A 27,117-nucleotide genomic window follows, 5' to 3' on the forward strand; every position below is an offset into this window, starting at 1 on the left:
CTTAGGGTAGAGAACAGAGACAGCTGCCCCTGGTAGCAGAGCAGTTGAGCCCACCAATTTGAATGTTGTCCTGGATGCCACCCTCCTCACCCCAGCCCTTCGCAGGTCTGGTAGGGCCAGCTTCCTGCCCCTTTCTCTCCCCTCCCTGAGGGGAATGGGTTAGAAGAATGTCATGCTTCAGCTCCATCTTGATGCAGATCCTACCAGCCTGGAAGGTGCTCTCCAGCCCTGGTGGTCCCAGTGGGATCCCCCAGGGCATGGAATAGGGCATGGGCCCCCTCCCTCCACTAGGCTGTTGGGGTCCTGCCATAATGTTTTTACCCCTGGGCCTAGGACAGCACCAAGCACAGCTCTGTTCAGCCCTGCTATGAGTCTCAGTGTTGTCAGAGGGAGCATTTACCCTCAGGTGGGGCAACGACGATCTGACCCCTCTCCCTCCTCAGTGCTCCTAGTCAAGACAGGGTCCACAGGTGTCTTGGGAGTGGAGTAGTGAGTGATGGTTAGGCCACCTTGACTTTGATATGAAAATGGAGTAGATGGGTGCTCCCCCAGCCCATGTGGGTGGATATGTAATAGCATTGCTTTCCTCCATCCCGTGCCCCACCTAGACCTTAGTGCACATTGGGACAGTGAAGTTTGCAGAAATGACTATTCAACAACTATCTGCTGAGCAGGGACTCTGATCCAGGCTCCCTGCTGGGGCCACCTGTCTGAAACAGTCCCAGCTTTCGTGGGGCTCAGGGAGACAGAACAGAGTGGTTGGGGCTGTAGTGGGGATCCCACAGGCCCTATTGTGATGGGTGAAGCCCAGTCGGAGTGGTAGGACTGATGAGCTAGACTCAATGACCAGGGCTTTGATGGGAAGAGAGAACTGTGTCTCCCCTGGAGGAGAGGATGTGTGAGCTGAGACATAAAGGATGAATTAATAGGGCAGAGTCCAGGGCCTTTAGGTCAGAAAGGGGGCCTAGGCTTTCCAGTGAAACATAAGAACTGGTGGGAATGAGTTCAAGGGGGCTTGTGAGACTACAGGGGCCAGATCACAGAAGGCTCTGAGGCTGGGCTGGAGAGTTGACTAGGGCCAGTGGGGAACCATGGAAAGTTCTAGGCAGAGGAAGGATGGTCAGTTCTGGCTTTAGGAGGATCTCCATGGCTGCTGTGTAGATGGGGAGACTGAGGCCAGAAGGCCAGGCCTGGACCAGGGCAGGGCAGGGCTGGCACAGGTAGAAGGGTGGTTAGAAGCAGAGTGGAGATGTGGTGACCAGTGGTCTATGTTTTTATTTCACTGGATGGGGTGGGGGTGGGTGATGGATGGTAGGAAAATGACAGGTAAGGGAGGAGTCCAGGGTAACACAAGTTTGGGGTTGTAAGCTCTCTGAGGACTGTTTCCCAGGGAGAAGGAAGCACACTGATGGGACAGTAGGTGGGATCAGGTTTGGAGGATGATGGAGAGACCAGTGTGGGTCCCCATGGACATGCAGGGTAGGCTGGAGACAGCTGTGGGCATCACCACAGAGGCAGAACAGGCCAGTGGTGGTGGGAGTGGGGAGACTTGCTGAAGAGGAAGGAGAAGCTTGGGGTCCAGCCACAGAGACTCTTGTCAAAGAAGGAGGAAGAGGGGCAAGAAAGGGGACCGGGAAAAGGATTGGCAAAGTTGGGGGCAGTGTGGACAGGGGAGTTTCCAGTAGTTGGAGGGTTAACTTTAGGTGAGAGGGTAGTGAGCAGGGGTCCTGTGACTTTAGCCTCCAGGAGTGGGTCGGGACTGACCGGTGATGGGGCTCCCTGTGCAGCTGCAAAGGCATGAGCAAGCGGAATCAGAGTGGAGACATCTGAGAAGGGTAGAGGGTGGGGGCTGCGTGAGATGGAAAGAGGGAGAGTGGGTGCTGAGAAAGGAGAGCCCAGAGGTGGTGTTAGCTAGTGGGGTGGTTAAAGACACCATACTGAAGGGTGCCTGTGGTCACATTCAGCTCGCCTTGAAATGCTGTAACCCTAGGCAAAGAAATGGGAATTCATTCCTCTAAGGAACATTTACTGAGTAGCCACTGTGTGCCAGACTGTGTTCTAGGAACTGGAGATACAGCCTGGAACAGAGCCCCTAAGTTGCAGGATTCTGGCAGACAAAAGAGGCTCATGAAAAAACACTTAAGATGATGCCCGACACCAAATAAAAACAGTCAGTGTGAGCTGGTTTATTACTATCACAGACATGAGTGTGTTCTTAAAGAAGAGCCCCCAGGCAGCCCTCTTACTGGCCTGGAGTCCCAAGGAGAGACCCACCTCATAGGAGCTGCTAGCTCCCATTCCCCATCAAAGCCCCCTCCCCCTCTGGTGGGGGCTTCCCTGAGGCCAGCCCAGAGGACTGAGTCTAGGGACTGCTCCTCCAGGAGGGCCCCTTGAGGATGGGGAGGGGGAGTGGGGAGGGTCCCTTCAAGGTTGAGTTGCCATGGGCTGCAAGAGCAGACACAGGTGGGGCTGGGGCTCTTGACTGCTTAGATGTTTGGTAGCTGTCCAGAGGGTCCCTTGTGCCCCCCACCCCCGCCCCCACTGCTGTGTGTGCAAAGATGGCTTGGAGGCAGCGGTCCCTCTAATAATAGAGTTCCTGGTCCCACCAGCCTGGGAGAGAGAGAGAAAGGAGACTCAGTGCTGGGGGGATTCGGGTCAGGGGTGGGAGCCAGGGACTCAGAGCTTATGGATCAGGGGTGGTTTGATACGGAGGGTCAAGGGCTTGGAGGTCAAATATTGAAAATCAAAGGTCAGGGCTGCTCTGAGAATGTTCCAGCCCTCCACCCCCAGACCCCAGGTCTCCACACTCACTCCCTGGGCAACAGCGGACTCCAAGTTTCCGGATCTCATCATAGACGAAGATTAGGATGCCATAGGGCATGGGGACCAGCCACCACTGGTACCTGAAGGCACAGGCGAGACGGCAAGGTAAAAGCTATCCCCACGTCTGTGTCCTGCATGCCCACCCCTCTTCTCACAGCCCACAACACCTCACCGAATGGGCATGAAGTTGAAGATGTTGGGCATTCCGGGGCAGTAGCATAGGAAGCAGCCAATGCAGACCTGGAACACGATGGCAATAACCAGGATCCTGTTCCTGCAGGTGGAGCAGGATGGGACAGGCTCAGGCTGACAGTCTCAGGACAAAGATAGGCCATGGGGACCAGATGGAAATCAGGGTACTGAGTCAAAGGAAGTCAGATGTCATCAGCAGGGAGATGTTCTAAACATTTAACACTGGCATAGCCCAAACCTCTCCAACAGTGGACGCCGGCCCTGTCAGCATCACCCCTTTAGTTGATGCAACATCGAGGGGCCAGTTGAGAGGCCCATGGTGGAAGCTGTTGGCCAGCTGTCGATAAGATATCTTAGCACGTGGCACCGGCATCCAGTACTGGTGTTTGCCGGCTGCAGTAAGCCCTGGTCAGGATCTGCTGGGAGCTGGGACCAGGGCTTGGAGGGCAGGATGGGGTGGGGCTGGGGCTGGGGCTGGGCCCAGCCTGGGACACCTGAAGAAGCCCTGCTGGAAGGCAGAGAGGCGGCGTGTCTTGCGGATAAGGACGTCGGCAATCTGGCACATCTCGATGCTGATGAAGAACACGGTGTAGCAGGTATACTGCTGGTACAGGCGCTGCCGGAACGTCTGTGGGCCAGGAGGGAACAAAAGCAGCCTGAGCCCAGGCAGAGAGCCTCTCGGGGCCTGGGGCCATGAACCCCTAAATGTTCTGAGGCTGGGGTGCAGGGAGAACAGAGATGCAGGATCTGCCAGGTTTGCAGGACTCCAGAGTGTGGGACCTAGAAACTTGGTCTAGCAGAGCTTGGATGTCAGTGCCTGGGCAATCAGTGGGTTGGGCCAATTGCTTTCATAATGGAAAGAGGGATGTAGAATTCCCTGGGCACCAGAAAGGAGGCACCTGTGAAGGGAATCAGAATCCTGAGGCAGGATTTGCCAAGTTCAGTGACTCCAAGGCCCTGGCAGATGGCAAAAACGAATGAAGTGGGCCAGGTGGTCCTTTGAGGAAAAAGGCACATGCCTCATTTAAAAAGGGCAGCCACTATTCAGTCCATTTCTTCAATATAACTATTTTTATATATACCAGCTAGCTATGTAAGGAACACTTACTATGCTCCAGGTACCAAGTGTTTCACACGTATTATTTAATCTTCCCAATAATCCTATGAAGTAGATTGGTGGTATTCAAACTTCAACACACATCAGAATCCCCAGAAGAGCTGGTTAAAACACAGGTTCCACCCCTAGAGTATCTGACACCAGAGATCTGTTGCTGGCAGGGCAGAGAGGACCCATCTGCAGCCGGGGGCATCAGAAGCAGGAGTTTGGAGCTCGAGGGCCCCTTACCCCAGAGCTGGCAGAGAGCCTGGGTGTCTGGGAGGCTCTGGCTGAGCTTAATCACACGTGGAGGAGTGAGTGTGGGCCACATTCAAGGTGGGTGGCATTGGAAACGAGGAACTCATGGAATGGGGCAGGGTAGGGGCTCACCCACTCCTGGCCATAGCTGTCCTGCAGATCTTGTAGGTGGTGGTCCTCCCACTGTGGCCGCAGCCCCACACACAGCAATGGGAACCAGCCCTCCTGGGCCATGGCCGTGAAGTAGTCAGTGAAGCCGGCAAATGACTGGATGGCACCTGAGAGACAGGCAGGGAGACACAGGGAGACAGAGATGGAGACACAGAGAGGCAGGGTCAGGGACACACACACAGAGACAGGAGCACAGAAACTGGCATGGAGACAGACAAGAACACAAATAGTGACAGACATGGAGGAAGAGATACAGAGAAAAGGACTCCAAGAGAGTGCAACAGGGACATGAGGGTCAGGGACAGAGACACACCCAGAGAGCCCCCAAAAGACAGGAGGCATTGATCCTGAGACCAGGTCTGGAGAATGAAGCCAAAGACAGGAAGGGACACGAGAGACCATAGAGACAATCATGTCTCAGAGAATGACAGAGAACCAGGGTCAAACACAGGCACTGAGATCCAGAACAAGCCAGAGCCCCAGTTAAAGCCCCATGCAGCCCTGCCAGAGAGCCCAGCCTCCCTGGGTGCACACCGATCTGGAAGTAGGAGTAGGCAGCCAGGGGCTCGTTGACCAATCGGTCACGCTTCGGGTTCCGTGGACGCAGGTGCATGATGTCACTCTCGGCCTTCTCATATGCCAGGGACACAGACGGGAACTGGGCACAAGGGGAAGGAACCAGGGTTGAGGGTTTGCCTGGGCCCCTGTCCAGACACCCTGGAGCCCCCCTACCCACAGTAGAGGGCAGGGACAGAACTGAGGTTAGGCAGGACCCACAAGGACCACAAAGCCACACCTGCCTGGACAGCCTGAGTCCAGCTGGCCTTTGTCAGGAATGCTGGCATGTCCAGTCCACATGTGTGTCCACATCTGTCCTGGTGTCCATCTCCATCAGAACATCTGCATTTATCTCAGCTATTATGTGTTCTCTTTCTCTGCCTTCCTCCCTCCCTTCCTCCCGTTCCCCTTCCTGTCTGTCTGTTTCTTCTCTGGGGTCCTCTGGTCTCGGCCTGTTTCCCTGCTGCACTCTCTTTCTGTCCCCTACTCTCTTCTTTCTATTCCCATCTCTAGTCTCTTTCTCTGTGACTGTGTCTCTGTGTCCCTGTCTCTGTCTCTCTCTACCTGTGTCCTCCTCCCCCTCCCCCACCACGTCTGTTTGTGACCAGAGTGGCAGCAGAGTGTACCGACTGCCTGGGCTTGAATCCCAGCTGTGACATGGGACAAGCCGTTCAACTGGTCTATGCCTCAATTATCTCACCAGTAAAATGGGGATGATAAACAGATAAAGTTCATCTCATAGTGTAGTTATGAGGAAAAAAGTAATAAATGTGTGACTGGCCCAGAGTAGACACCATGTAAGCATTGTTGAATAAATACATTGTGACATGGCCGTGCATCTGGCTGCATTCATGGCTGTGTCTGTGGCTCTTTCCTGTCTGTCTGCCTTGGGGTCTATCTGATACTCTTTATCTGTCCATGTCTGTTGGGGGATGTCTGTCTGTGATCCAAGTTTAGCCATATTTCTATGTCTGTTAAAATCTCTGTTTAAGTGTCCATATCTGAGTCCACATGTGTCCATGAGTCGGCCCATACCTACCTGAGTGTCCACCTGTGTGTCCATGTCTGTAATTCTGTCCGTGGCAACCTTCCTACCTGCCTGTGTGTCCCCATCTGGCTGTCTGTATCACTGTGTCCGTAATGGTCTCTGTCCATCATACGTGCCTGTGGGCATATGTCTCTGGGCACTGTGTGGGTGGGGCCATCAGGACTGTAAACTCACGATGTCGGTACAGAGTTCTATGAAGAGGATGGTGATGCACCCGAGGGGCAGGGGCACGCTGACAGTGATGTAAATGAGGTACGGTGTCAGTTCAGGGATGTTCTTGGTCAATGTGTAGGCGATGGACTTTTTCAGGTTGTCAAAGATCAGCCGGCCTGTGGGGGTACAGCAGGGACCTCAGCCTTCTCGCAGCCCCCTTCCTCCTGTGCCCACACTGCCTGCCCCCATCTCTGACCGGCCCGGACCCTGCTCCACGCCTGTCACAATGGAGGCAAAGTTGTCATCCAGCAGGATCATGTCGGCTGCATTTTTGGCAGCGTCCGAGCCGGCAATGCCCATGGCCACACCGATGTCTGCCTTCTTCAGGGCTGGGGAGTCATTTACACCATCTCCTGTCACAGCCACAATTGCACCCTGCAAACAGTGGGTACAGGTGGGTGGGTGGTCAGTGAGAGAGCAACCCAGGGCCAGCCTAGCCCACCTGCCTGGCTTCATGAGCAGGGTCGCACCAGTCGCTGGCAGCTCTCCACAATCACCAGCTTCTGCTGGGGACTGGTACGAGCAAACACCATCTCAGGGTGGGTACGCAGTGCTTCTACCAGCTCTGATGGGTCCATGTCCTTCAGCTGCATGCCATTGATCACACAGGCACGGGCATCCCTAGAGAAGGAGGTAGGAAGTGATCACTGGAACCTCAGTCTCTATGGGGTGTGGGAAGAATCACAGGGAGGGCTGAAGGGGGCTTACTTCCGATTAACCTGGTCCACAGGCACACGGAGGCGAGCAGCGATGTCCTCCACCGTCTCACTGCCTTCTGAAATGATGCCCACGCTGGCTGCAATGGCCTTGGCTGTGATGGGGTGGTCACCCGTCACCATGATCACCTGTGGGGGGAACCATCAGACCCTTGACCTCTTCAGGACAGCCCACTCTCACTGTCCTCCCCAGTGGACATACCCTAGCCACAGAGATTGGTTCAGGGATGAACATGTGACCCAATCTCATACAACTGCAAAAGAGGCACTCTTTTCTTGGGGTGGGGGGTGGCTAAAGAGGTGGGATGTAAGTTGGAGCTACTGGAGGGTGGTCATCTTTATCCACCTAAATGGAGGGACTGCTTGAGAATAAAACCAGCAGAGCTGTGATGTGGAGAAAGGCAAATTCTTAATGACATTGCACTCATGGATCCAGCTATACCTGAAGCTTCATTCCCCAGAACTTTTCAATTCTTGAACCAAGATAGCTTTTGTGGTTCAAGCAATTTTCAGGTGGGTTTCTGTCACAGGGTGCCTCATCCCCAAATACTGCCATCCTCTGTCCTCACCCTGCCTGGTCCTCTCCCCAGTGGCATACCCGGATGCCTGCTGTGCGGCACTTGAGCACAGCGTCAGGGACAGTGGCCCGAGGTGGATCTATCATGGATACGAGTCCCGCAAAGCACAGGCCACTGGTTGGAAAGTTCATGGCCTCCACGTCGAAGGCATAGCCATGCGGGTAGTCCTTCTCATTCAGGTAGAGCTGACAGAAGCCTGACCAGAAAACAAGGAAGTCAGAGAGGAATCCTGGGTGGGCTCTTCCATACCAAGGGCAGCTGATGAGTAAGATAACCAGGTGCCTCACACCCAGCACCTATGGATGCCTGATCCTGTGCTGAATCCTTTATTCACATTACAGTCGGCCCTCTGGGGTTGGATTCCACATCCATGGATTTAATCAACTGTGATCAAAAATATTTGGAAAAAAATTCCAGAAAATTTCAAAAAGTAAAACAAATTTGCCACTCACCGGCAACCACTTACATAGCATTTACATTGTATTAGGTATTAGAAAGTTGTATGCAAATACTATACCATTTCATATAAGAGATTTGAACAACCACAGATTTTGGTATCTGTAGAGTGAGGGTGTGGGGGAGTGTGGTGGGTGTTCCGGAATCAATTCCTGTGGATGCTGGAGGAACAACTGTATCTGAATCCATCCTCACAACCACTCCGTGAGGCTATTAGCAACCTCATCTTGCAGATGAAGAAACTCAGGTTTAGAGAAGGGACATTTCTTGCCAGATGTCACACACCAAGTAAAGATGCAGAACTGGACCACAGGTTTGCGCCTTCCAGGGTTAAGGCAAGGGTTAGGGATGTTTAAGGAGTCAAGACAAAAACTGGGAGAGGAGTGTCAGGAGTCAGGACCAGGAAAAGTCTTGGGGAAAGTTTTGAGTTGAGGCAGGGACTGGGGAAGGTCAACGAATCACAAGGAGGACGCTGAAAGGCAGAGGTGAAAGCAAAGGTGGATGATCAGTTGGGGCAAGAGTTAGGAAAAATCAAGGGTTCACAGGTCAGGTTGGGATAGGTAAGGTCCAGGTGAGCACAGGTTGGGATGGGTTGAATCAAGGTAGGAACTGACAGGGCTCAGGACTGAGATATGGAAAGTCAAAGATGAATGTGCAGATTGGGGCGGGTCAGCTGTCAACCAATGATGGGTAAGATTAGGGTCAAGGCTGGGCTATGAACACTGGGCAGGGTCTGTGCTAGCTCCTCCTTGTACACGGGTTCACCCTCTCGGCTGGCTTGGGGATCTCACCCAGGACGCGTTCACCCAGGCCTCCCAGGCTGAGGTAGGCAGTCTGGAAGGCCTCGCGCCATTGCTCATCCAGTGGCAGCTCCTGGCCCTTGATGAGGATGGAGCTACAGCGCTCCAGCACGCGCTCGGGGGCGCCCTTCATCACAAGCACGTGCCTCGGGTCGCGTGGGTCCTCCAGTGTGTGGATGGACAGCTGCGGGCGGGAGAGGAGGCGGTGTTGTAGGCGAGGTCAAGGGAGAGGGGCGGGGCTTGGCTGACAGCGCTGCCCGTAGAGCCTTGGGAGGGGCAGGTGGCCATGCAGGGTGAGGGGCTTGCTTGCTGGGTAGGTCCTTGTTGGGGGCTGAGGATTGGGGCCGGCCTGGGGGCGGAGGTAGGGGCCTGGGCGTGGGGAATGGGCAGAATTAGGGCCGGAGTTGAGCTGGGGCTGGTTTTGGTTTGGGAGCGTCTTCCCACCGAGGGCCTGACAGCTGAGAGCCGGAGGAGCGCCCTAGCTCTCGGTGGGCTTCGGCTGTGGGCGGGACAGGAGATGTGGGTGGGGTTTGGCTGTGGAGAGGGAGGGGACTGAGAGCGAAGCCGAGCCGAAGGCCCGCGCTGAATGTGGGAGGGGCCCATAGTGGGCGGGGCTTGCTGTGGACTGGGCTGGGGCCGCGGCAGGTGCACACCTGGAACTTGTTGGTGGAATTGAAAGGGATCTCGCAGACTTTGGGGAAGCGCTCGCGGTAGCCCATGGAGTTGCCCAGCGTCAGCTCCGAGAACTTGAGCAGCGCAGTCTCGGACGCGTCTCCTATCACGATGCGCTGGGAAAGAGGGCCAGGGTCAGGGGCGATCCTGGCTGTACCAGGCTCTTGGGATCCCCCGAGTCACCCGGGGCTCTCACCTTGGGCACGGGCACCGCGTCCTGGCCGGACTTGAAGGCAGCGCGGTTGCATAGGGTGAGCACGCGGCACAGTGCCCGCCACGTCTCCGAGGACTGATCAAACGTCTGCCCTAGAGGTCAAGCGTCCAGGCTGGGGCCGCGAGGAGGCTTTCCCATATCAGAACCGAGCCCATCCCCCTAAATTCAGGATTGGATCCCAGCCCCAGACCTGGGTGGGACCCTAACCCCTCTTACCCCGGGACGCAGCCTTCCCTCCAGACTCGGTAAAAGTCTCCTATGAGCGATACCAAGCCCCTTCACAGACCTGGAGCTGATCCCTCTCCCTGGACCCAGGACCCACGACCTGGCCCTTTCCCAGATCGAATGGAGCTCCCTCTCCATTAAGGCAAAGCCCTTCCCAGGCTCCCTTCAGTAACCTCGGAGCTCCCATCCAGGACTCCACCCTCTACCAGATCCTGGCCCAGGGCCTGTCTCCTCCCACCCCACACCTGACTGGTCTTCCGTGGTGTCTGCGGAGTGGATGTGGTTGTCGAACCACAGATGGGACACAGTCATGCGGTTCTGAGTAAGGGTCCCTGTCTTGTCAGAACAGATCACTGACGTGGAGCCCAGGGTCTCCACTGCTTCCAGGTTCTTGACTACACAGTTCTTGCTGGCTAGTCGCTTGGCTGTCAGGGACAGGCAGACCTGGGGGAAAGATGAGAAATGCAGGCTCGAGGACGAAGACTTGCTTTCCTCCTTTCACAGCACTGGGGATCCTTCACCCTAGCCACAGCACTGTGTATGCTGCATTCCTCTGCCCAAATCAGGCTTTTTCTTGCCTCCAAGCTTCTGTCCAGCCTGTGCTTACTACTTGGGATGCCTCCCCAATCTGCCCAGATAAACGTAGCCAGGCCCCTCTCTAAGCTGCCCTAGCAGAAGTTCTATAAATTCTCTTGTCAACATAATCGAAATGAGAAAACTAACATTCCCTGGGACTCCCTTGGTCGGGCCTCAGGCTGGGTGCTGACTGTTGAAAGCCACTCACAGCCTTTCAAAACCAGACCTCAGTCTTCTCCTGTCAAAGTCCCTGCCTGTTCATCTCTGAGACCTCAGTGTCTGGCACAGGACTTGGTCAGAGTCGCCTGGGTCAGTGTTTGCTGAATAAAGGGGAAAGATGGAGAGGTTGGTTTAGGGGTGGGGGGAGGATAGGTGATGGGAAGGAGGATGGATGGATGGGAGGTGAATGGATAGATAGACATTTAGGGAGCTGTTGAACGGAAGCCTGGATGAATGGAGAGACAGGCTGGCAGGCCTCTGAGCTCCCTGCATCCCTCTTCTGCTTCCCTGACTCACCGTGACAGTGGCCAGCAGCCCCTCAGGCACGTAGGCTACCACGATGGCCATGAAGAAGACCATGGCTCGCAGGAAGGTGTAGCCGATGCACATGGCCACCACAAAAAATGTGCCCCCAAAGAGGATGGCCAGGCCTGCGATGATGTCCACAAAATGTTCAATTTCGATAGCAATGGGTGTCTTCTCATTTTCTACTCCCGAGGCCAGTGTTGCGATGCGCCCGATGATGGTGCGGTCACCTGTGTTCACCACCAGGCCTTGTGCTGTGCCTGCGGTGGGGCCAAGAGGGAGACTCAGGGCTGGGTGGGCAGCACTGGGGGCGTGCATGGCAGTGTGAACTGAAGGAGGGGCAGTCATGGAAGGCAGTGGAGGCAGTGGGACCTGGGAAAGGGGTAAAATGGTGGGAGCTAGAGAGGCAGTGTGACCCCAATAGGTGGCAGTCACTGAAGTGGGGAGGCAGTGGGTCTCAGAAGGAAGCAGAGGAGGGGAAGTGGAGGCAGTAATGGGGGGTGGTGGCAATGTGGTCAGCTGGGCAGGCGGGCGGGGATCTCACGGACCCTCAAGGCACATGGTGGAGAAGAAGGCGATGTTGCGGGTCTCCAGGGGGCTCTCATGTGTGCACTCAGGCGAGCGGGTCTGCGGCTCAGACTCTCCGGTCAGTGAGGAGTTGTCCACCTTGCAGCCCTGGGCCTGGAGGATGCGGATGTCAGCTGGCACTCGATCCCCGCCTTTCATCTCCACCAGGTCGCCCACCACGAGCTGATCGGCATTGATCTGGAACTTGTCCCCGTCTCGGATCACAGTGGCTTGCTGTGGGGCAAGGGCACCAGAGTTGAGGAGGGCGAGGGGTGGGGGTGGAAGTTGCTGAGTGCCATGGGGAGGTAGGAAGGGGAGGAGAGGTGAGGACCTGTGGGGAGAAATGGAGGCCAGGGCTGAAGGGCTGCTTGGGCCTGGTGGGAAGGGCCCCAGAGAGAGGCCAGGAGCCTGCCTGCACCAGCGTGGAGACTTGGAACCTGAAGGGGCCGCGGGCTGGGGACCCACCTGGGGCACAAGGTTCTTGAAGCTGGCAATGATGTTGGTGCTCTTAAACTCCTGATAGTAGCCGAAGCAGCCGGTGACCACAACCACAGCAATGAGGGCCAGTGCCAGGTACAGCTGGGGGGAGAGGGGGCTGGGTTATGACTAGGGGCTGGGAGCTCCCTGCACGAGGCCACCCGTTTGCTCTCTGGTCCCCTGGTGGTTCCCCTCCCGGGTCACCTCCATGGTTTTCCCCACTCTACTAGGAAGCCTCTGGCACTGTTTCCTGTGACTGGTGTCCCTGTCCCCATATCCCACATCCAACTGCCTGCATTCTCGGTGTCTTGTGTCCTTGTGTCCATACATGCCATATTCTCTGGCCCCTGTGTCTCCATGTCCTATGACTTGTGCCCGGTGTCACTATGCACCTTGGTGGTCCATGTTCCCTTTTCCTGTGCCCACAGGTCTTGCATTCCCCCCCCCCCGTCCTCTGTCTCACATTCCCATGTCCTACAGTCCCTGTGTTCCAAGTTTCATATTCTGTGTTTTCATAATCTGTGTGCCATCCTCTGTGTCCCCTGTGCCCATACAGTTCCTGGCCCTCACGTCCCCCTTTCCATGTGGGCTGCTGGTCTCATGCTTCATATTCGGTGTCCTCCACGATCCGTGCCCCCTGTTCCAAATTCCAAGTCCCTATGTCCGATGCCTTCTCAGGTCTGTGTATCCTTGAGTCTCCATCCTGTGTCACAAGTCCTATGACTTTTCAAACCCTTGTTCAATGTCACATGTCCCTAAGCCCCTATGTCATATATCCAGTGTCCTCTTGCCCTGCCTCTCACTAGTCTCTACGTGTCTGTGCTTTCGTGTCTAATATCTCATGTCTCTCCATGCACTGTGCCCTGAGTCTTGTGTTCCCTTGCCCTTGTGACCCATGTCTGAGTCCCAGTGTACCCTATGCCCTCTGTCTTTGGTTAGTCCCATGTCCTCATGTACTCTGTTTCTTAAGTCTCATATCCTAAGTGGTTTTAGATCTCTACCAATGTCTTCCATCTCTGAGACACATTCTCTCCTGTGTCCCCCATCACCTCTGTCCTTGAGCTTATTCCGTATCCCAATGTCCTTTGCCCCCCACGATGTCTTAGAGCTGCATTTCCATGTCTCTATATCCCCATCTATGTCACTCATGTCCTGAGTCCCATGCTCACTGTCCTCTGCCCCCCAGGTCCCTGTGTCCGACGTCAGGCCCCCAGCACCCTCCACTCACGTTGTCATCCGTGGTGAGGTCACCCTCGCTGGCCTGGATGGCGAAGGCAATGAGGCAGATGGCTGCAGCCACCCACATGAGGCACTGCAGACCGCCCGCCAGCTGCCGAGCGAACTTGACGTACTCGGGGGTGCCCCGCGGCGGCTTCAGCGCGTTGGGCCCATCTCGCAGCAGCAGCTCCGCAGCCAGGCTGGCAGACAGGCCCTGGGGACGGGGCGGGGTGGGGTGGGGACGCGGTGGCCACTGAGGGCTCTCTCATCATACACTCCTCGGTGGGTCGCTCTTCTGTCTCCATCTCCTTCCCCTCCCCCTTCCCTCTCCCTCTCCTCCACCTTCATTTCTCTCTCCATCTTTGTCTCTGTTCCCTCCCCTTTCCCCTTCCCTCCTTCGTGTCTCTTTCTTCTCTCCCATCTTTCTCTCTGTCTCTTTCTTCCTGCTGTCTCTGCCTCCATCTCTCCTTCTATCTCTTTTTGTTTGCTTCTCTTACTGTCTCTTTCTGTTTTGCCTTTTCTCTCCAATGCATTTTTCCCTTCTCTCTCTCTCTCTCTGTCTCTCTCTTTCCTCTGCACCCACCCCTCCCTCTGCCCCAGCTCACCTTGGTGGCGCTGGTCTGGTATTTCTGTTCCAGCTCTGCCACTGACAGCTGGTGGTCATTCTGTATGGTGGGGGCAGGACACTCGCTGTCTGGCTCTCGTGGGTCCCCACCCCCGCCCTTGCTCAGTCTTGTCTAGCCCCCTGCCCAGCCCCCCGCCCAGCCCCCTGCCCTGGGCTCACAATCTCCATCTCCTTCTTCATGTTCTCCAGCTTCTCCTTCCTCTTGCCTCCTCCACCTCCTGCCTTCTTCTTGCTCATCTTGGCTGCCATGTCTCCACCAGGCCCTGGACCCAGCTCCACCTGGTACAGCTCGTAATTCTCCTGGGGTCAGATGGGGAAGGCATCAGATCTCACTGGAACCCCTGCCTTCAACCTCCACCCCTGGACCTCTGATCCCACTCACTGCCTTCCCCATGGTGCCCGGTACAGCCGCCCTGCTTTGCCGAGACAGAGCCTGGGGTCTGGACCAGCCCTGATATACCCAGGGAGGGAGGAGGTGGAGCAGGGCGGGCCTGATTACAGCTGATTACGGGGCTCCTTGGGGTGACCTCCAGGCCTGGGCAGCTTGGGCATTCCCAGCCTGCCTGGACCCCATCACAACCTGCCACTGAGATCAGGGAACCACTGGGAGTAGCCATACTAACAACAACAGGAATAGCAAACACATGGTGCTCATTATGTGCCTGGCATTGTGCCAAAGCCTGTCATCTATTAACTTATTTAACCTCACAACTACCCTTGGAGGTGGGTACCACTCTTACCCCCTACCCCCATTACAGATGGGGAGACTGTGGCCTGGAGCGGTGAAGTCACTTGCAAGCTACGATGTGAAAGAGTCAGGACTCAGAACCAGGCAGATGGCTGCAGTGTCCTCTTTTAAGCCTCAGAGCAGGCATCAGACACCTGGCGGGGAGGGCGCCCACAGAGGTCGCTGTAACAGCTGCCGACCAGCGAGCACTTACTCTGCGCTGGGTCTGCCCTGTGTGTTTGCTGGAATGTTTCCTTAGCTCCTCACAACAGCCTTACAGTTACCTTCTCTTTTTAGCCCCCATAGTACAGATGAGGAAACCGAGGTGCAGAGAGGTTAAGGACTTGGCCTAAGGTTGAGATGATTCAGTCTCCAGGACAGGATTCCAGCCTAGGTTTGACCCCAGGAGCCTGGTTCTTACAGGGTACCACCAGAGAAAACACCCAAACAGCAGCAGCGCCAAGCATGTCCGGGGACTGCACGTGTGTGACCTCATGGGTCCTTGCAACAAACCCCTCTGAAGGCGACACTATGATTCCTTTGTGCAGAGCAGGAATAGGAGGCTCGGAGGACCCCAGAGGCACTCCACACTCCAGACAGAGCCATCACAGCCCTCAACCGTGCCCTCGTCCCCAACCCAACCTGCTCAGATGGGGAAACCAAGGTGCAAAGTGGGGAAAGGATGTGTCTAAGAGGCCTGGCTCAAGCTTGGTGCTTGGTGCCAGGTTGGAGGTCTGAAGACCCCCTCCGAACCCCTAGGGAGGGACCTCCACAGGCAGCAGGGAGGGGCTGGCCTGGTGGAATGGTGGGTATCTTGATACCTCTTGCTTGGGCCTCACAGGGTGGATGTGTCTCCAGGGGCAAAAGTGGGCAGATCCGATAAGATAATTGCCTTGGTGATGTCCTTCCCTCTGGGGTAGGTCACCTGGGAAAGCTGAAGCTGTGGAACAGCAGGAGGCCCCACCCCCACCCCACCTGGCTGTCCCCAACCTGCTGCAGGAAACTGCAAGAGAGAAGGCAGGGCCGAAGTCACCCTCACTGCCCTTACCATGAGTCCATGTGCTGAGGCTTCTCTATGAGCCACGTGTGTAAAACAGCTGTGTCACTCCACTGCTTACAACCCTCCAAGGACTTCCCTTCTCACTTAAAATAAACTCCAAAATCGTTCCTGCAAGATCTGGCCTCGGTTCACCTCTCCCTGCTTGGTCTCTGCTACAGATCCACTGGCAACTGGCCTTGCTATGCTTTGTACAGGCCAAGGTCATTCCTGCCCCGGGGCCCTTGTACTTGCAGTTCCTTCTGCCTGGTACTGTCTTCCTTAGATATCAGCATGGCTTTTTCTCATCGCCAGGTCTCAGTTCATACGTCCATATGTTCAGGGTGTCCTCACTTGTAATACTGCACCTCATCAGGCTCCATCCCCTTACCCTGCTTTACTCACACCCCTTATCCCAACCTGACACTTGTTTGGTGTCAATCTTGTCCTACTAGAAGGAAGACTGGGACTTGCTTGTGTTTGCTGCTATATGCACAGCACCCAGAACTGTGCCCTCAGACACATAGGAGATGCTCAGTAGTCACTGTCGGATGTTGAACAGGATTCATCTCACCCATTGGTCAGGAATATTCACTAACAAACCTGGAGACCCTCAGGAAAATCTCAGTCATTGGAAACTCCTCTGGTGTATCCAGAGCCCGGGCAGATATGGGGTCGTGTCTGTGCAAATTAGAGAAGCCCACAGCCTAAGTCACAGATGGAGAGACCAAGGCACCATCACTGGCAGGGACGGCTGACCTGTGATACTGTGCAGACCTGTCAAAACTCAGGAACTGTCCTTCAGTCCCTGCCTCATTTGTTTTTCTCATTTCTTAGTTTTATTGTTTTGTGTTCATTTTCAATGTTTTAAGTATTTCAGACCTACAAGTTACGGGATAGTAAAAAGAACATCTGCCTACCCTTCACCTAAATTTAGTGATTTTACCACATCTATGCTTGATAGATAGATAGATAGATAGACAGACAGATAGATAGATAGGTTTTTTAAAGTTTTGCCTGAATCATTTGAGAGTAAGTTGGAGACAGGATGCTTGTTTACCCTTAAATAGTTAGGCGTGTGTCTCCTATGAATAAGGACACTCTCTTACGTAACCACAGTACAATGATCAAATTCAGGAAATTAACATTGATATGACATTATTAACAGATCTAGAGAATTTATTTGAATTTCCCCAGTTTTCCCTCTCATGTCCTTTTCTTGGTCCAGGATCCAATCCAGGACCGCACTTGACATTTAGTTGTCCTGGCTTCTTAGTCTCCTCCCATCTATGACATTTCCCCCGTCTTTCCTTGTCTTCCAAGACCTTGACATTTCAGAAGAGTATCCATTATTTTGTTGTTTCCCTTTATTTGGGTTTATTGATAGGTCCTCATGATTGGATTCAGGTTGTGCCCTGTTGGCAGGAGCACAGCGGTGATGTGTGTTCTCCTCCGAGCCTCAATTCAGGGCAGGCTTCATTTTTTAGTCTTTAAGTGATCCGGAATGGGGTGGACATTGGTGACTGTCAAAAGGCTTAGGGAATGACCAGAGGGCTAGCCTTCGATCCATTTATTTTCTACTCAAAACACCGTCACAGCCATGGCTAGTGCTCAGCTGGACTGGTGATTCAAGTAATGGAAACATGGCCACCACCTGAGTCCCCAGACTTCCCACACCCAGCCCAACGACCCTGCTCCGGCCCCATGGCCAGGTCCATTCTCACTGTGTCAGTGCCCAGCCATGTTGACAGTTCAACAATTTTACCAGTCCCCCTGATGACACAGCCTTTAGATACTACTCAAGTTCTGTGTCTTTGTGGGGTGGGGGTGGGGGTCTTTGCTTGTGCACTTTTCTTTCACTGTGTGTCCAAGCAACCCTAACCCTGTCTGGGAGGTGTTGCCCACAGGCAGGATCTGGACAGAGCGGGAGGGGCACCAACGTTGGCACCTGGAGCAGAGCCTGGGCAGACTGTGCCATGTGGGGAGGGGACGGGCAACTCCCAGCACGACTTAGGGCAAAGACTTCTCACCAGAAGGTTGCAAGCGTGACACGATCCATTTAGCACAGTAGTGCTAGATTTCTCTGAGCCGGGGGCATTCAGATCCCTACGGCTTTTTAGAGAGCACTTAGTGGTCAGAACTGAAAATTTCTTTCCTGTGAAAGAGAGAGCAGAGGACAGATTATTAACTAGATGGTGAACATTCGAGTGGGTTTTCAGAGGAATTTGTACAAGAGTCTCCTAGAATCATGAGCACGCATACTCTCAGGGACTCAGCATCCTACAGGCCTGCTGAGATCAGACCCCTGGCTGTCCTGCCTCCTCCCCACGTGCCACTTGCCCTTTTTGTGCTTGAGGATGTCTGTTAAAATTATCATTTGGAGACCCTGGCCCACAAAGTTTCCTCTGCCTGAAACAATCACGCTACATTCTCCCCACATTCAACTACCCCTCATCTTCTCGGCTGCAGAGCAGACATCCCTTCCTCCAGGAGATCTTCCTGGACCACCCAGCAGGCTGGGTCAGGTACCTCCCCTGGGCTCCCACAAACCCCTAGGCTTCCCTGTCTCAGCCCTGACCACTCTGACCTGTAATTCCTCCTTCACAAACCTGACCACTCCAGACTGTCGCTATTTGGTAACACTTCATTTCCCACCCCTAGACTCCTGAGGACAGGATCCAGGATGTCCCAGTCACCAGCCACTCTGTACTCTGCATCACCCATCCCAGAGCTGGCCCAGGCTGGTCTCAGGGAGTGTTTGCTGAGTGAAAAAATTCATTGTGACCTTGACTTTCTGTATGTGTTTGGTCTCTCTGATAAGATAGTGGACTCAGCAATGCCCTTCTCTTCCTGGGCAGGTCACCCTTCCCCCACCAAAACCCCCACCTCCAGACCCTGGGAAGATTGGAGCTAGAGGCCCTGCAAGTAGGCACCTGGTTTCTCCCTCCTCTTCAAGCTGGCGGAAGAGCAGGCAGTGGGTCCACAAGTGAAGAGCAAGGTCGCCCCCCTGGCGAAGCTGGCAGCCAAGTCTCCTGTGTTTGACTTCTCTCCCACCTTTGTCCAGATGTGGAAAGGTCCACTGTCCTCAGGCTGGCTTTGCTAGGCTTCCTCTCCTGGGATCTTAAAATCATATCCCAATTCCAACTGTCTCTCCCTTTTCTGCTCTCACTCTGGTTCAACCTTCATCCCGTCCTGCCTGGGCTCTCACAGCAGCCTCCTTCTCATCTCCCTGCTCCCATCCCCGCCCTCACAATCTGCTCCCCACACACAGCCAGAGGGAGCCTGTGAACCCGAGTCTGATCAGGGCCCTCTGGCTCAGAGCCCTCTCCAGGGCTTCACTTCACTTCCGCTGAAAGCCAAGTCCTCACGTTAGGACCCAAATCCCTAGGGAGCTGCCCTGTTGCCACCCTCACCTCACCTCCTTCTCCCTCCACGTGCTGGGTCCGTGCCAGCCACACTGGCCTCCCTACTGTGCCTCAGACAGCAGGACCCAAGTCCTACCTGCTGGCCTTTGCATTTGTTGTTTTCTCGTCCTGGAATGCTCTTCCCCGAGATGTATGCATGGCTCCCTCTCTCCCTCCATTGGGTCTTTATACAACTGTTGTCTTCCTACTGAGACCTTCTTGACTAACCCAATTAAAACTGTAACCCGCAGTCTCCCTCCCACCCTCTCCCCTTCCATTACCTTCTCTACTTCTCCCCCTATAGCACTTCTCATTTTCTAACCTATGCAATTTTTCTTATTTATTGGGTTTCTTGTGTGTTTCTTGTTTTTATAATTGTGTAGCATTTTCAATTTTTTTTTTAACGGAGGTACTGGGGATTGAACCCAGGATTGTGTATGTGCTGAGCATGCGCTCTACTGCTGAGCTCTACCCCCACCCCTGCCTGTGTATTTCTGAATTCCCTGATAGGATGTAAGCTCCATGAGGGCAAGGATTTTTTTGCCTGGATTTTTTTTTTTTCTGACTGATGTATCCATAGTGCCTAGAATAGCAAATAGTGAGCACACAAACTTTTGTTGGATGAATAAACCTCAGGGTCCTTGGGATACTCAATAGCATGCAGCAGCCATTGTAGCCACAAACACTGACATGGACACATGGTCCTGCCTTCGGGTGATGTTCTTTGTTGACCAAAGTCACATGTCCCTAACCTAAAACAGAGGGACAGACACACATAGACACAATGACAGGAAGCCCACGATGACAACAGACACTCACTGAGAACTTACTGCACTCAGCCCTGTCTTCAGTGCTTCTATGTGTGAGCTTGTTTCATCTTCATAACAGCCTTACGAGGAAAGTACGGTTCTTATTCCTATTTTACTATGAAGAAACTGAGGCATGGAGAGGTTAAATGACTTGGCCAGAGATACACAGCTAGTCGGTGGCAGAGCCAGGATTTGAACCCAGGCAGCCTGGCTGGAAAGTCCTCACAGACCTGAAAATACACCACATCACACCAGGCCCCATTTGACAAAAAGGCCTCACATTAAAACCATCCTCCATTCAATAATTTACGGAACATTTATTGAGCATCTACCACGTGACAAGCTTTTTGACCGGGAGGTGGTGAGACAACTGGGTCTTGGAGCTTACGGGAGAGGCTGGCATTGGGACCGGAGATGAGGGTGTTGTTAGTGTAGAAACTTAAAATGAGGCTATGGAAAGTGAGACAGCTTCTGGCAAGGGTTGGAGGAAGAGCAAGGAGGGGAGGGCAGGGCCAGGGCACAGCTGTGGCAGCCACGCTATCAAAGAAGATGAAAGCACAGCCTGAGAGGTGTGAGAACCAGGACATGGGGGTGGGGTAGGGAGATCGGGAAGCAAAGAAAAAGGAAGCCTCATGAAGGAGCACATGTTCAGCAGTGTCTTGTGTGTCTCAGTGCCCCAAGTGCCCAGCATGGAGCCTGGCACACAGCTGATAGTCCATTATTTGCTGAACGAAGCCACGGTTGCAGGAGTCAAAATCACACAGATTTTTTATAGAAACTGTGACATCTCAAGGGTTGTTATTTTATGATTAGGACAGGCCAACTCCCCACTCCCCACTCCCCATCCCTGGCAGGGAAGCTTGAGAAAATTGGAGTTAGAAAAGGTATTCTTGGATGGAGACATATGCAAAGCTCAGAATGGGGTTCAAAAGCCAGGGATGAGGGATACAGGTCTCCTGATCCAGTCGTCCAATCTGGGAGCCAACATTTGGGAAGGGGGTTGGTGGTTGGTAAGGAGATGGGACGTCTTGTGTCACAGCTTTTTCCAACTTCCAGCCAATTAGAAAAGGAGAACCAAGAAGTAAGACAGGTTGATGGGGTGGAGAGGGAAAGTATAGCTCAGTGGTAGAGTGTGTGCTTAGCATGCACGAGGCCCTAGGTTCAATCCTCAGTACCTCCATTAAATAAATTAATTTAATAAATAAATAAACCTAATTATCCCCCTCAAAAAAAACAGAAGTGGGACTGGACCAACCTAATCAGGAAAGGAAGCCAGTATGACTGTCAGCCAATTGATACAGAAAGACAAAGGGGATGGGGCAGGGCCAGCATAATTAGGATGGTGAAACTGTCCAGGACACACCCCCTGTGGATGTCAGCCAATCATGAAAGGAGGGCAAAATAATGATGGGGCTGGACCAGCAGCTGGCTAGGATGAATTCCTAGGCTCCTCCCCCTTGGTTTTCCAGCCAATCAGGAGCAGGAGAGGGGAACAGCTCTTTTTCAGTACTTTGAAAATGTCATTCTATTGTCTTCTGGTTTCAATTATTTCTGATTAGAAGATAGTCCCTAGTTGATAATACTATATCGTATAACTGAAATTTGGTAAGAGAGTCGAACATAAATATTCTCACATACACACAAAAAAATGTAAATAAATATGTGAGGTGATGAATGGAGAAATCCTTTCATAATGCTGTGCACAGCAAATCATCACATTGTACCCTTTAAATACCTTACAATTTTATTTGTCAATTTTACCTCAATAAAACTGGAAAAAGAAAGAAGATAGTTTTTGTTGTTGTTGTTGTTGTTGTTCCCTTGCAAGGATTTTTATAGGAGCTGTTAGTACACAGGGCATAACCCAACCACATAAACACATACACAATCACACAGAAGGCATCATATGTATCGCTCTCAGAGTGTTGGTGGAGGGAGAGTGGGATGGAGAACGGGCGGGGCTAGTAACTAGAAAGGAGTGGGAGCTGGGCAGGGGGTGGGTCCTGGGGCACCTGCAGAAGGGGAAAGGGGGCAGGGGTGGCGGGGTTCCACAGAGGGAGGACTATGGTTAATCCCCACCCCCCAAGCAGGAGAACACGATGGCAGGTATTCCCAGTAGGAAGAAGCAGAAAACTGAACAAAATGGAGAGCAGCATGTAGCCCTTTACAAGAATGTTGAAGGCTGTCTTAGAGATGGGTTGCATCACAGTGATCTTGAACTCTGGGGCCCAGACATCAGCCACAGCAGCCACGGACTCCAGCAGAGGGGATGGGGTCTGCACATGGACCAAGGATGGTCAGCAGATGCTGACTAACGGGGACGCATAGAACTAAACCCACCAACAGGAGGGCGCTGAGGTGAGGGCTCACCCCACAATGACCCTGGCCACCGCCATGGGAAAACAGACCTTATGACATCCCAGTGACTCTATATAACACCCTCGCTGGCCTTACAATACCCTCCAAGTAACTTAGAAACTGCATGCTTCTTCTGGCTCCCTAAACCCATTCCTGCTCTCCAATAATGTGCTACATCCTGGTTTGCCTGTGCTGTCCGGTTAGCTAAGCCTGGTCCTACCAAATTATTGAAGGCTCCCCTTTCAGTCTAAAAAGTGCTCAGTTTGGATGTTATATTAAATGGTCACTTTAGCCCAGTGATGCTCAAACTTGAGCATACAACAGGGTCACCTGGATGAAAACTGATAGCTGAACCCCATCCGCAGAGTTGCTGGTTCCACAGGTCTGGGGCAGGGCTCAAGAACGCGCATTTCTAACAAGTTCCCAGGTGAAGCTGCTGCTGCAGGCTGGGGACCGCGCTTTAAGAACCACTGCTTTAGATGTTACTGACTCTCTGCAGCCCTGTAACCTTCTCTGTCACTTCTGTAATCCCTTCTGCAATCTGTGCCTCATATTCCCCATCCTGTAACTCTGTCCTAGTCCCGCTTCCCCTTCTCCCAGGTCCTGTAACACCGTCCTAACAGCTCCCTGTCCCATAACCCATCCCTCTTCCCATAACCTTTTCCTGCCTGCTACAACTCCCTGTTCCCCATAACTCTTTCTTGACCCCCGGGACCCCCTCCTATAACTCTTCCTCTGTCCTAGATGTGCCCTGACCCAGTAAGCCCTTCCATTTCTTTGTATAAATCCCTCCCTGTCTCCCCCACAGCCCCTTCCTGAGGCCCCATAACCTCCCCCTGTTCCTTTCCTAACCCTCTCCCTGTCCCACAAGAGCCTCCCTTTCCACATGCCCCTTCCTTTTCCCGTGTAACCTTCTCTTTGTCTCCCATAACCTTTTCTGAGTCCCTTCTAACTTCCAGCCTCCTTGCCATCCTTCCCCACAAACCACTTTCCTGGGACCCTACAATTCCCTCCTGGACACTCAGACATCCATTAACCCCCTTTCTATCCCATTTTTAGCTCTGGCTGTCCTCTCCTGAGCCCCTCTCTGTCCCCTCAAACTTCCCACTATTTCACCATCCACAAACCCAGTTAATGCCACAGCTGTCCTCGCATCCTAACCCTGGGGCTGCCCTGGAGTTGAGTCACAGGGGCGTGGCCCCTGTTGGTCACCAATTCAGTGATTGGCTGCTCTGACACGGAGGAGGCAGGGAGGGCGGTGTTTCAAGCATTTAGACCCAGTTTCCAATTGGCTCAATGTATTAAGAAGCATTACTTAAACACATACCCCCCAACTTCTGCCTGTCCTCCTGACTGATTCAATGAATAAAGAGGTGCGGTTTCAGCTACTTGCCTTTTTGTTATTGTCGGTCCCAGTTTGAACTCATGATTGGTTCAGTGAATGAAGTGGGCAGGCTTCAAGTGCAGATTGGTAAATTCTGGACTGATTCTTTGATAGGTTCCATAAGTCAAAGAGCAGGATGTAATTTTTTTTTTTAACATGAAAGTAGTGGGAGCCTACAGTGCACCGGGCAGTGCTCGGCTCTTTAGGGCCAAGTAACAACCAAGAGAGACAAAATCAGAGCCCTCTTCGAGTTCACAGTCCATGGGTATGATGGGGAAAGGGAGGGTGAAAACCTAAATAAACAAACAAGTGATTTCAGAAAGGATCCAAGACTATGGGGAGTAACTAGGACACAAGGGAGAGAGAACCAGAAGGGTGACATAAGATGAGGTGGGGAGTGAGGGGGTCAGGGAAGGTCTGTCTGGGGAGAGGACATGCAAGCTGAGACCTTGGATGAGGGGCCAGCCATGAGAAGATCTGGGCAGTTCCAGGCGGGGGGTGGGTACAAGTGCAAAGGTCCTGAGGTGGAAAGGAGAGTCATGTGTTCCAGAAACAAGTACTGTGCAGCTAGAGTGTGGAGAGGCAGGAGGAGAGAGCTGGACACCTGGGGGAGGTATCTGGGTTTGAGGCCAAGAGCCACAGGAACAGGGAGGGTTTAAGCCAGGGAGGGACAGAATCTGATTTAGGTTGTGGACTTGCTCCAGGTGCCCTAAGCAGAATGGAGAGTGGAAGGCAGAAGATTTCTGCCTTGCCTGAGGACAGAGCCTGACAGTTCCATTCTTAGAAGGAATGGGGCAGGGCCCTGACCCCTGGGTCCGTTGGCTGTGGTGGGATTTGGGCATGGAAGGGGGTGCATCTGGCATAGAGAAGTCTCTGGGAAACGTCAGCCAGGAACAAGCCATGTGGGATCTGAGTATGTCTCTATCTGTCTGTGCATGTACGTCTGTCTCCCAAGATGATGGACTCAGCAATGCCCTTCACATGTCAGGCAGTCACCCTCCTCAGTCTCTGGAAGCATGGAAGTTGGAAGGGGCAGGGGTTGTGCAGGCAGAAATCACGCCGCCCAACAGTTCTCACCTTGTACCAGCGAAATCACCAACATAGGCTGTTAAGACCGAGAACCCCTTCCATGGCAGAGGGTTCCTTGGCTGGTGTACTTCTTGCTTGGTGGATCCCATGGCTGGTGGTCATGTGGCTCTTGGCCAGTGGGCTACATCCCAGGGAGACCATCATTCCCAGTGCTCCATCTCACTAAGGGTTTGACGTACAACCCTGAGCAGACCCATTGCTTGGTGGAGTGTCAACAAATAGAAACGAACTGCGAGGGCTCTGCGCCGCCTCACGCTCCCTCCAGGGGCTCACTCAGCTGGTGAAATTCCCTTGGATTACAGTCTAATGTCTGCTTTGTCCACAAAATCAGACATAAGGACAAGACTAGGAGAAAAGCTGAAAACAGAGCTAGGTGCTTGTGCCTGGTGCATGTGTCTGGAACCTGCCTACTGTAAAATATAGATTAAAAGAAACCTCAATTCAATAGAGCTAAGAGACCAGAAGGGGGCGCTCTCGTGCCCTGTGTCAATAGCAGAGCCCAATGGGAAGAGCAGACTCCTCTTTCCTGGCAAGGACTTAATCAATGAAAAGCCATGGGCTCTTTGTTTACTATCGCCTTCCCAACTTCCTTTTCTCCTCTATAAAAGCATTACCCTTCCCTTGCATTTTGGAAACTTGCACATGCCTCACCATGGTTGCAGACCCCAACTGCAATTCTCTACTGACCCTGAATAAACCTATCTTTGCTGGAGAAATATCTGGCAGTCTATTTGTTTCAGGACAACACTACCCTGTGCTTCTTGTTCTGTCAAAGAATGGGTTTTCTTCTCTGTTATTTGCAAATAACGAATACAGATGGATTCCTACATTCTTGTCAAAACTTGTTGACATCAAATTTAGCTATTCTTTGGGTATACAGTGGTATCCCATTGTGGTTTTAATCTGTGGCTGATTGGTCAGAAGCCCAGGTAACAATGTAGGCTTGCAACTGGCATCTGGAGTGGTGGGGAGTAGGGCAGCCTTGTAGACTGAGCCCTCAACTTGTGGAAGCTGATGTGACATCCAGATAGATAGTATCAGAATTGAGTTGAATTGTAGGACAGCCAGTTGGTGTCTGAGAATTGTTTGTTGGTGTAGAGACCACACCCCCAAAATTGAAGTTGGTACCAGAACCTATTTAGAGATCTTCTACATTCAATTTAGGCATGGAACTCAATCTGTTTAAAACAGAAACCAGAGCCTGTGTTCTCCCTGTTTAATACCTCCAATGGTTTCAATTCACATTTAAAAATCCAACCTTCTCCCTGTGACCTTTTTTCTAGGCTCTCTGTGATCTGCCTTCTGCCCACCCTCTGAGCTTACTTTGCAGCACTCCCATCACTACACTCCAGCCCCATAAGTCTTCTTTTTCCTCCCGGAACAAGCCAGGCTCCTTCCTGCCTCAGGGACTTTGCACTTGCTATTCTGCTTAGAACCCTCTTCCAGATTTTTCTGTGGCTTTCTTCCTTTCTCTCACTTCAGGCCACAGCCCAGATATTAGCTCCCCAGTGAGGGCTTTCCTTCACCACTCTGTCATTAAGTCCTTCTTCCTCCTTCTCCAATTTTATTCTTTTTCATAATGTTGACCACTACCTCGAACTGTGCTGCCCAGGACAGTAGCCACTAACCACATGTGGCAAAATTAACTTAAATTATTTATAATTAATTTACATAAAAATTGAGTTCTTCAGTTCCACTAGCCACATTTCTTGAACGGCATACGGCCATATGTGGCTAGTGGGTACCGTATTGGACAGAGTGGATTATAGAGCATTTTTATCATTGGCTGAATGTTCTATTAGAGAACACTGACCCAGAACTATCTTATTGCTTCATATTTTACTTTTTCCTGTGCCCTCTGAATATAGAGTGTAAGTATTATGGAGGCAAATACCTCATCTATCTGAATCACTAGCACAGTAGAATGGTTGCCCAATAAATGTTCACTGAATATATGAATAAGCCCCATGGTACTCAGTGTAGTGGACACACAGGGGCATGTGAACACATGTGCACATACACATACATACAGTAGATGATAGAAAGCAGAAACTTCCTCATTGACTCCGTTGCACTTAAAAATCTGATGGAGGGGAGACTTCCCCCAGTACAGGTAAGTTACTGATGTTCAAGTTCAAAGGCTCCAAGAGGACCTAGGAGGTACAGTCCATCACTCTCTGAGGGAAGTGAGCTTTCAAGATGATCTCATACTTTCTGCTTCAAGGCTCTGACTACAATGGAGCAAATGATCACAGAGGAGCCCACCAGGATGCTTGAGATACTGAAGCCCAAGGCCAGTCTG

At 52.7% G+C, this 27,117-nt stretch overlaps 1 protein-coding gene across 3 annotated transcripts in view; it reads right to left on the bottom strand.

Moving 5' to 3' along the window:
* Positions 1–2,101: 2,101 nt before the first annotated feature.
* The window catches only part of ATP4A (ATPase H+/K+ transporting subunit alpha), an 83,210-nt gene continuing 58,194 nt past the window's right edge, over positions 2,102–27,117 (bottom strand). The window contains exons 1-23 of one of the 3 annotated variants that reach the window (XM_064489254.1): positions 19,995–21,552; positions 17,802–17,926; positions 14,168–14,308; positions 13,989–14,048; positions 13,394–13,597; positions 12,154–12,267; positions 11,670–11,922; positions 11,113–11,381; positions 10,266–10,464; positions 9,778–9,887; positions 9,563–9,697; positions 8,901–9,093; positions 7,674–7,849; positions 7,068–7,204; positions 6,830–6,980; positions 6,566–6,734; positions 6,321–6,475; positions 5,075–5,198; positions 4,502–4,647; positions 3,510–3,643; positions 2,996–3,097; positions 2,812–2,903; positions 2,102–2,610 (exon numbers count right to left, since the gene is read on the bottom strand). In XM_064489254.1, coding sequence (XP_064345324.1) covers positions 2,582–2,610; positions 2,812–2,903; positions 2,996–3,097; positions 3,510–3,643; positions 4,502–4,647; positions 5,075–5,198; positions 6,321–6,475; positions 6,566–6,734; positions 6,830–6,980; positions 7,068–7,204; positions 7,674–7,849; positions 8,901–9,093; positions 9,563–9,697; positions 9,778–9,887; positions 10,266–10,464; positions 11,113–11,381; positions 11,670–11,922; positions 12,154–12,267; positions 13,394–13,597; positions 13,989–14,048; positions 14,168–14,257 — 3,042 coding nt within the window. In that variant the 5' untranslated portion in view covers positions 14,258–14,308; positions 17,802–17,926; positions 19,995–21,552 and the 3' untranslated portion in view covers positions 2,102–2,581. Of the gene's footprint in view, positions 2,611–2,811; positions 2,904–2,995; positions 3,098–3,509; positions 3,644–4,501; positions 4,648–5,074; positions 5,199–6,320; positions 6,476–6,565; positions 6,735–6,829; positions 6,981–7,067; positions 7,205–7,673; positions 7,850–8,900; positions 9,094–9,562; positions 9,698–9,777; positions 9,888–10,265; positions 10,465–11,112; positions 11,382–11,669; positions 12,020–12,153; positions 12,268–13,393; positions 13,598–13,988; positions 14,049–14,167; positions 14,309–17,801; positions 17,927–19,994; positions 21,553–27,117 lie in introns of those variants that run through there. The other 2 variants (XM_031456816.2, XM_064489255.1) reach the window with 2 other exon arrangements.

The sequence above is a fragment of the Camelus dromedarius genome, chromosome 9, assembly GCF_036321535.1.
Source record: "Camelus dromedarius isolate mCamDro1 chromosome 9, mCamDro1.pat, whole genome shotgun sequence".
In the NCBI taxonomy this organism is placed as follows: Eukaryota; Metazoa; Chordata; class Mammalia; order Artiodactyla; family Camelidae; genus Camelus; species Camelus dromedarius.